General features: G+C 34.4%; 1 protein-coding gene across 1 annotated transcript in view; it reads right to left on the bottom strand.

The window, feature by feature from the left end:
• LOC111061971 (gastrula zinc finger protein XlCGF17.1-like) overlaps window positions 1-5,680 on the bottom strand; it is a 113,833-nt gene extending 108,153 nt beyond the window's left edge. The window contains exons 1-3 of the mRNA XM_039425148.1: window positions 5,552-5,680; window positions 970-1,047; window positions 534-635 (exon numbers count right to left, since the gene is read on the bottom strand). Coding sequence (XP_039281082.1) covers window positions 534-635; window positions 970-1,047; window positions 5,552-5,563 — 192 coding nt within the window. The 5' untranslated portion in view covers window positions 5,564-5,680. The remainder of the gene's footprint in view (window positions 1-533; window positions 636-969; window positions 1,048-5,551) is intronic.
• Window positions 5,681-9,623: the final 3,943 nt, after the last annotated feature.

Below are 9,623 nucleotides of genomic sequence, written 5' to 3' on the forward strand. Positions count from 1 at the left end.
TTGAGCCTCAATGTTATTGACAATATTGCAATATAGGCATTGATTGTGTTCCTTGAATTAGAAGGAAATAGAATTCTATCCTTCTATTCCAAACAAGCTGGTCTTCCTGTGGGACTCCCCACAATTGTAGTCATGCGCTAATAATAACAACAACAAGCTGGTGACCTGTGCTTAAAACTTGACGTTCTGAGATCTTGAAGAACTGAAAAAGGCGTATAACCATACTAAGTAAATTAGGAATCTATATGCATACTTTCAAGTAAATCAGATCAGTAGTTCAGACGTGATGATGCGTCATTCATGTATTTCCTATCCCTACTTGTATGAGCCGATTCTTTCCATTATTATAGGCCTACTGAAGATTACTCTGGTTATTTGATAGAGCTTTTTACAATTTTTAATTTTCATTATGTTTTTCTGCCGGTTCTGGAAGAAAAGTTTTCATTCAGCAATAATTTTTAATTATAATTTGATGAGAAAATCTCAAACTAAACTGCATTATTTATTTATTCTAGTCAAGATAGAATACATGCCTGATTGGAAGTTGAACCATTGTGCGAGGATGACTCATCTTTGACGTTGCTAGTTGCAAATTCACATTCTCCAAATTCATCCTCCTGCTTCTCGATCTTGATCTGTGAACAAAAGAGATTCTTGTGTCACTATTAAAATATGGGTTGTAGTAGTTGATGTTTGTTTATTTCTGTTGTTAGAATAGCAGTGAAAAGATTCAAGAATGGACCTTTTACTATTGTTCCCATTGATGTCTACTCTACTTTTTTATAAGATGCACGAAAGGCGATCAATGATAATATTGCATAATTATAAAGAATATTGAGACTGGAATAATCTTTCAACTAATTTCATTATATACAATCAACAGTAGAGGAGTTGAAAGAAAATTGGATTGAACTCTATCATATAGCTGTAGTCAGTAAATTTCAAGGTGGATTGTTCAACAATACATGCCTGCTGAGTAGCTGTATCACTACGTGCAGCTCCAATCCAACTGTCATCGAAAGCACTTTCCTGTTTCTCAACTTTAACCTGCAACAAACAGACAAAAAATCAACTTGAATCCTTGACAGTAGAATCTTGAAAACAGAAACACATTTTCTGTTTTAAGGTTATCTATTTCAGATACCCTGGTCAAATACTGTACTTGACAATTAATCAGGCAACACTCTGATAGTGAGAATTTTCAAAGCTTGAAATCCTCATAGATCGAATAATGGTATTTTTAGCTGCTACATAACGGAGCTCTCAAGCAACAGACCCCCATTTTACACATTTCATAAGAGAGTACAGAGTACTGCACTGTAGATGAGTGGGAGTTGCTGGTCTCCTATCAGTCGCCTCCCCAGGTGGCGGATAGGGGAATGCCCTCTAGAAATAGGGGGTACCGAGGAAATCAAATACCCGGGGTTGACCAAAACCAGCCTTGCAGATTAGATTTCTTTATTTATGTATGTTACAATATTTACTGGCTTATACACTAATTTACATTAAATGACGGTAATGCTAATTATTAAACGAATTATACAAACTATAAATAATTAAAATTAATCAAACAGAATAAATATTGAATGCAATTGGAATAACGATAGTATAAAATTGTAATGTAACTTCATAAATTGGCGGTGTTTCAACAAATAATTGTCGATTCTTTAAGAAGAGGAAATACTGTAATATCCTTCCCATCAACACAAGATCGGGTGGTCAGTGGACACAACGCAGACGGAGATCAGTGGATATTCAAAGGCTAAGGAAAGAAAATCCTGAAAGAAAAATTGACTGCTGCCTTGTAGTTTGGTATTGGCTTACCAAAGGCTAGGGAGGGACTAGCCTTTTCTACTCCATATAATTATAATTAGCTTTAAATTTGGAGGCCATTAATGTCTTTGTGTGTGCTTACAGCTTACATGGGGACTGTAATAGAATTGGACTCAACACGAGCTTTATTCGACATTAAATATGTGTCTTAGTAACAGAGATAACAGATTATAAATATTACAGCTGTTTTATCATCACAATCTTCTCCCCTTAATATCAATCGGCACTCGTGGGGTATGGGGCGAGCTGGCGAAGTGAGACTGTCGATTCTCTGCCGTCGTTGTGGCGAACAAACGCATAATCAGGGTTACTCTCGATTAATTCAACTTTTTCAACTTGTGATTCTTGTTTTGAGTTTTTTGTCATCTTCTTCAACCATACTGGTCCAGGTGTCAATAGCCAGGTTGGTAATGGTTTTCCATTACTTGAGTTTCTTGCATGTAAAAACATCCGCTCATGTGGTGTGCAGTTGGTGCTTGTGCATAATAGGGAACGAATAGAGTTAAGGGCATCGGGGAGAACTTGTTCCCAGTGACTGTTGTTCAAACCTCTCGATTTTAGGGCTAGCATCACACTTTTCCATATAACTCCATTGTACCGTTCGACTTGCCCATTACCGGCTGGATTATAGGGCGATGTTCTGCTGCTGGCAATTCCTTTTGATAGTAGGAAATTTTTCAAAGCTGATGACATAAACGATGTTCCTCTATCGGAATGTATGTAAGACGGTACACCAAAAAGAGAGAATAGTGATGTAAGGTGTTTTATTACTGTATTAGTAGTCATGTCAGGACAGGGGAAGGCAAATGGGAATCTGGAATATTCGTCTATAAGAACTAAAATATACTTGTTCCTTGAACTTGATTGTAGTGGGCCTTTGAAATCCATATTAAGACGTTCAAATGGTCGAGTTGCTTTGATAAGGCGGCCAGTTCCTTTGGCATAGCGTGGTTTCATTTCAGAACATGTAATACATTTGGAACATACTTCTTTTACATCATCTATTGAATATGGTAAGTTCTTTGTTTTGGTCCAATGATGGAGTCGAGTAACTCCTGGATGACACAGGTCCTCATGAATTTTTATCAGTTCCTTTATATCTGTATGGCATCCAACAGTGGCACACACCCTTGATAGTGTATCTGCTGGTATATTCTCTTTTCCAACTCTATAAATTATATTGAACTTATATTCTGACAATTCAAGGCGCCATCGTTGGATTTTGTCATTCTTAATCTTGCTGGTTTGTTTATTACTAAACATGAATGAAACTGATTTCTGGTCTGTGATAAGTGTAAATTCTCGTCCAAATAAGTAATGTCGCCATTTCCTGATTGATTCCACAATGGCATAAGCTTCTTTTTCCACTGCAGAGTGCCTAGTTTCAGATGTGGAAAGAGTTCTTGAGAAAAACGCCACTGGTCTCTCATTCTGTGTTAATACTGCTCCAATAGCGTAATCTGAGGCATCAGTTTCCAAAGTGAACGGGACTTTTTCATTAATGTGCACTAGAACTGCAGATCCTATTTCTTTCTTTAATGATTCAAATATATTTCTGCATTCTTCATTCAACGGGAAGTGAGTATTATGCACAAGTGGATGGATCTTTTTTGAAAATTCTTTTATCCATTTGGAGTAGTGTGCAAGCATTCCAAGGACACGCTTCAATTCTTTCTGATTTTTTGGAGCTGGTAAGTCAAGGAGTGGTTTCAATCGATCTGGATCGGGCTTAATCATACCCTGACCAATTTCGAATCCCAGAAAGGTTAAATTCTCCATAGATATTTTACACTTTTCTTCATTAATCGTGAGGCCATATTTTTCTGTTGCTCTCCAGAAATTTTCTAAATTTTCATCATGTTCTTCTTGGGTCCTTCCGCATACAATAATATCATCTAAATAGGCATAACATGATGTCAAATTTTCTTGTTCTATGATTTGATCAATCACTTTCTGGAAAGCAGCTACTCCATTCGTGACTCCGAACGGAATTCTTTTGAATTGATACAGTTTGTGTCCAACTTCAAATGCGGTGAAATGCCTTTCCTCAGGCAAGATTGGTATCTGGTGATAGGCAGATTTCAGGTCAATAGATGAGAATATTTTATATTGCGCTACCTTATTGACTAATTCTTCCATTAGTGGTAGTGGATAGGCATCCAAATTCGTGAATTTGTTGATGGTCTGTGAATAGTCAATCACCATACGTTTCTTTTGGTTCTCTCTTGAAGTAACAAATGCTTGAGCTCTCCAAGAGAATGACTATTTTCTATAATATCAGCATCTTTAAGCCATTTGACTTCATTCATCATCTATAATATCAGCATCTTTAAGCCATTTGACTTCATTCATCATAAACAAGTAATCCTCTTCTGAATGTCGTCTCGATTTAGTTATTATAGGCCGACAGTCCGGTTGAAGATCACGAAACAATGAGACAGGTTCTACTGTAGCTTGGGCTAGAGCACACTTTTTAATTTAATAAGTAGGCCTTCTTGCGTCATTGTCTTCATTCAGTTGTAGTGCTGCTTTAGATCCACCGAAATCAAAAGTGATGGATGAAAAGTTCTTTAGAAAATCGTGTCCCAAAATTACACTAGCGCAACATTTGTTCAATACGATCAAAGGAAAATCTTTATATTCTTCGTTCTGGAAATATATTTCACTCAAAGCGCACTCAGTTGTTTTAGTGTTGCAGGCACTTGAAGCAAATGTAATCAAATTGGAATATGGCATAGTTTTCATCTTCGATTGTACTACTAGTTTCTTATCTATAAAACTTGCTGTGCTCCCAGTGTCTAATAGTGCCAATGTATCTATTCCATTAACACGTATAGGAACAAGACATTTTGAGAGGTCAGTGCTGGTATTTGCTGCTGAAATTACTGTGGCAGATACCATTTGGTTTTTTTTATCGTTTCGTGCTCTGCATACTTTTGAAAAATGGCCTATTCGATTACAAGTTAGGCATGGTTGTCATTTTGCTGGGCATTGGCTATTATTGGCTATTAAGGGGGGAAGATTTGTGATGATAAAACAGCTGTAATATTTATAATCTGTTATCTCTGTTACTAAGACACATATTTAATGTCGAATAAATTGTAATAGAATTGGACTCAACACGAGCTTTATTCGACATTAAATATGTGTCTTAGTAACAGAGATAACAGATTATAAATATTACAGCTGTTTTATCATCACAGGGACAACAGTAGGTTTTTCACTAGCTCAATTTGCTGTTGCAGGAACACAGAATTGGAAATGCCATCTATGTATTCAACTAGCGAACAATCCCACATTCCTAAAAAGCTAGTGGCAGCTACTATTGCTTCTGTGTACAGGCTCTTACCAGATTTTGTTTCTCATCTGCCCGCTTGATCACGCATAAGCATGAATAAAAATATGAATTCTGATAAAAAACTTTATTCTCGAAAAAGTATATGGAATAAGAAACAATAAATTGTATGAATTAATAAGCATTAAGCGATACTGATTTTCAAGGTTATGTTGAGGAATCTTTTACTGGCACATAAAATAATGCATTTAATGTGATCCACACCCTTATATAGACAAAATAACAATATGAATATGAATTATGATAAAAACTTTACTTCCAAATAATTATATGGAATAAAAGATAATAAATTGTATGAATTTTATAAATATGCTATACTGTTTTTTAAGGTTATGTTGTAGAAAATCTATTTCAAAAACTCACCTCTTTATCCATTTTTCAAAAAATAGGACAAAATAATATACCATAAGGGAACAATGAAATTAAAATATTCGTTTTCTAAGTTTAATTTATTAGAATGATTAAAAGTAGGCCTATATTTACAGTTTCCCTTTGTTATTTTTTGAAAAATCAAATAGACTTTGACTATCAGCTTGACCAACCCAACGGCTTAGCTATTTTCATTTCCTTTCAGGTTATGAAAATAAATTATTCGATTTTAATTCTTTTATTTTTGATAATATCTATTTAATTATATTTTCATAATATTTACAGTTGGAATGTCTAACTTAGATGTATTTTTATTGCAACTCTATATCCTACCTAATATCGAGTAAATGCAAAGATGCTATCGTTCATATTAAAACTAATAACAATAAAACAATGATTTACTCACTAAAATAGATCAATTAACTCTTATTTTGTTATGATTTGCAAGAATCAACACCAGACCTGGTGTTAAATACCTTAGTTATTTAGAAGGTTTTCGACAATGACATGCAATGCACACACTAACCGCCAATTATGAACATCACTTCGAATAGTTCGAATAAGATTGTTTTAGTATTTCACATTAAAAATTAATTATACAGAGTGATTCATAATTATGGTAAAATAACTTAATACGTGATAGTGGAGGTAAAAATAAGAAAAAAATTTCTTATAAACATATATCCATAAACGCTTCATTAGCGAGCTATACAGAGTGAAAGATTTCGCCTGGAATTCAGTTCCTCTGGTGAAATACGGTACACCGATGCTGAATTGTTTGAGGATTAGTTTTTGAAAAAGTTATGCTGGATTCATATGGAAAAATATCTGAAAATTTGAATAAAACTAGTCTGGAAGCTGTAGTGTGAGTAGTTTTTGGAAAAAAAGTTGAAATATACAAAAATTCTAGGTAGAAAAACACAGACTTCTTTGTTTGATGCCCAATAACTTTCTTTAATGACCAGCAAACAAATAATTTTTCGCAATAAAAATTGTAGAGAATTTAATTCTGAAAAGTATGATGTAAGCTGTGTAAACTAAATTCAAATAAAAGTTGGATAAAATGTATTCTTATGTAGTACTTTACACCACAAAAATTTGATGTTTTATGAGGAGAGAACTATAAAATAAATAGAACTAAATAATTCATAGGTTGTAGCTGATTGCCAATAGAACATGGATTTTAATAACAGCTGTTCCAAAACAGCTGATTTATTTTGTTTTAAATAAGAAAATATTTAAAAGAAATTATCAGCTGAAAATTATTTTCAGAAATATTTTAGCTCACTGTTGAACAAAAAACAAACTGTAAGTTAAGCCTACTGTTAGTAGCCGCGCTGTGTTTTTTGTTTAATCTATCAACCAGTTATTATTTGTAACCATTTCACTTTGCTTTTGTGTTGTGTTAACTTTTAAAAAAATGGCAGGTAACAATTTTAGACATTATTCATACTCCGAATTAGCTGACATGCATTTAATGTATGGAATGGGACACTACTGTAATAGTACTGAAGCAAGACGTTTGTATCAAGAGAACTTTCCTAATCGAGTATGTCCAAGTTCAAGAATTTTTGCCACTATTCATCAACGCCTGTCTGAAACAGATTCTTTGATATCCAAGGAGCATATTTATGCAGGCAGACCCCGATCTACTATAAGACTGTTGAGTTAGAAGAACAAGTTCTTAATGAAATTTATGAACATCCCGAGAAGAACACAAGAGAATTGTCAGTGTAGTTTATGTCAATCAATCTATTATTTGGAGGATACTAAAAGAGCAACAATTACATCCATACCACCTCCAGAAAGTTCATACTCTATTGCCACGAGACTGTATTCCCTGTGATGGTATTTGCCGATGGTTTTTAGTAAAACTTGTTCACCCAAACTTTTTAACAACTGTTTTATTCACCAACGAGGCACACTTTACAAGAACAGCTATCGTTAACGTCCACAACTTACATATTTGGGCAGCTGAGAATCCTCATGCCATCAATCCTAATCTTCCACAATATCAGTTTTCAGTAAACATTTGGGCAGGAATCATAGGAGATCATCTACTTCTGTTCGAGCTTCCTCCCAGGCTTAATAGCATAATCTACTAGTCTTTTGGTATAAGTTTAATGTCATTTAGATATGCTACTTTCATATAAAGAAAAAATTTTTCATAAAAAACCGAATATTTTATTTGCAATCAGCTACAACTTATGAGTTGTAAACAGCAAATTTTTGTGGTGTAATGTACTACATAAGAATACATTTTATCCAACTTTTATTTGAATTTAGTTTACACAGCTTACATCATCCTTTTCAGAATTAAATTCTCTACAATTTTTATTGCAAAAAATTATTTGTTTACTGGTCATTAAAGAAAGTTAATGGGCATCAAACGTAGAAGTCTGTGTTTTTCTACCTAGATTCTTAGCATATTTCAACTTTTTTCTCAAAAATTACTCACACTACAGCTTCCAGACTAGTTTTATTCAATTTTTCAGATATTTTTCCATATGAACCCAGCATAAGTTTTCCAAAAAATAGTCCCCAAACAATTCAGCATCAGTGTATTTCACCAGAGAAACTGAATTCCGGGCGAAATCTTTCACTCTGTATAGCTCGCTAATGAAGCGTTTATGGATATATGTTTATAGGAACTTTTATTCTTATTTTTACCTCTACTATCACGTATTAAATTATTTTACCATAATTATGAATCACTCTGTATATTTCACATGCAAATAATGCTTGAGTTTTGATTGTTGAATACGCTCTTTTCTTGTCTTATTGCACATTTTCGATCGATACTTAGTGAGGTGGGTACATTAATATTTATTTAAAATACAATATCTTTACTGTGTTGACATTTCTGAAAATATCTTTAAAAACAAGAAAATGTAGAACAATGATTTAATCTTTTTTATTTTCATAATGTTTAACGTTTGAAGATATAGTCATCAGAATCATGTTTCTATCTACAAAATATCAGCAAAATATTGAAAATCCTACCTGAAGTGAATTAAACTAACATAACATGGATTTGGTATTTGGTGTTATGGTTAGGCTTTAGGCACGGCTCTATATTCATGCACGGCTCTATATTAGACCAGTTATAGAATAGACCAGGCTTATTTTATATTCATACTGAAAGTCGATGAAGCCAACATCTACAGCCAAATCCGCCCATCTTGACGTCATAGCAATGACGTCACGCATCGTAAAGGAGTTATAGGAAATGTTTTTGAGTTTTTGTGTAAGTGTTTGTGATGTTTAACTTACATTGTTGTTGAACAATGCATTGTTGTTAGCTTGGTTGTGAGGTCAAGATGGGTGGATTTGGCAGTAGATGTTGTCTTCAGAGGCTAGACTTCCCAGCGTGTCTATTCTATAACTGGTCTAAGGATGAAGCCAACATCTACTGCCAAATCCACCCATCTTGACGTCACGCAACGAATAGAAATTATAGAAAACTTTTTGAGTTTGTTGTGTGTTTGTGGATTTTAACTTACATTGTTGTTGAACAATGCATTGTTGTTAGCTTGGTTGTGACGTCAAGATGGGTGGATTTAACTGTAAATGTTGGCTTCAGAGGCTAGACTTCCTAGCGTGTCTATTCTATAACTGGTCTAAGCTTGGCAACACGATTTGTAACCTACTTGTACCTTTGTGAAACGAGCCCCAGATCTGTTCCAATGAGCTTAGCTGATTCAAAGCTAATTAGTTGAATCCTTAGACCAGTTATAGATTATATATAGACACGGCCCATTGTATATTCATACTGAAAGTCGATGAAGCCAACATCTAACTGCCAAATCCGCCCACCTTGACGTCACAAAAGTTTGTTGTGCAGGTGTTTGTGGTGTTCAACTTACATTGTTGTTATTCAATGCATTGTTGTTAGCTTGGTTGTGACGTCAAGGTGGGCGGATTTGGCAGTTAGATGTTGGCTTCAGAGGCTAGGCTTCCCAGCGTGTCTATTCTATAAATGGTCTAAGTCTAAGGTTGAATCAGCTGATTTAAAGCTGATTAAGCTCTGGCAGCGAGCTCTAGTGTCAATTTGTTGAACTATATT

This window comes from Nilaparvata lugens, chromosome 3, assembly GCF_014356525.2.
Source record: "Nilaparvata lugens isolate BPH chromosome 3, ASM1435652v1, whole genome shotgun sequence".
Classification (NCBI taxonomy): Eukaryota; Metazoa; Arthropoda; class Insecta; order Hemiptera; family Delphacidae; genus Nilaparvata; species Nilaparvata lugens.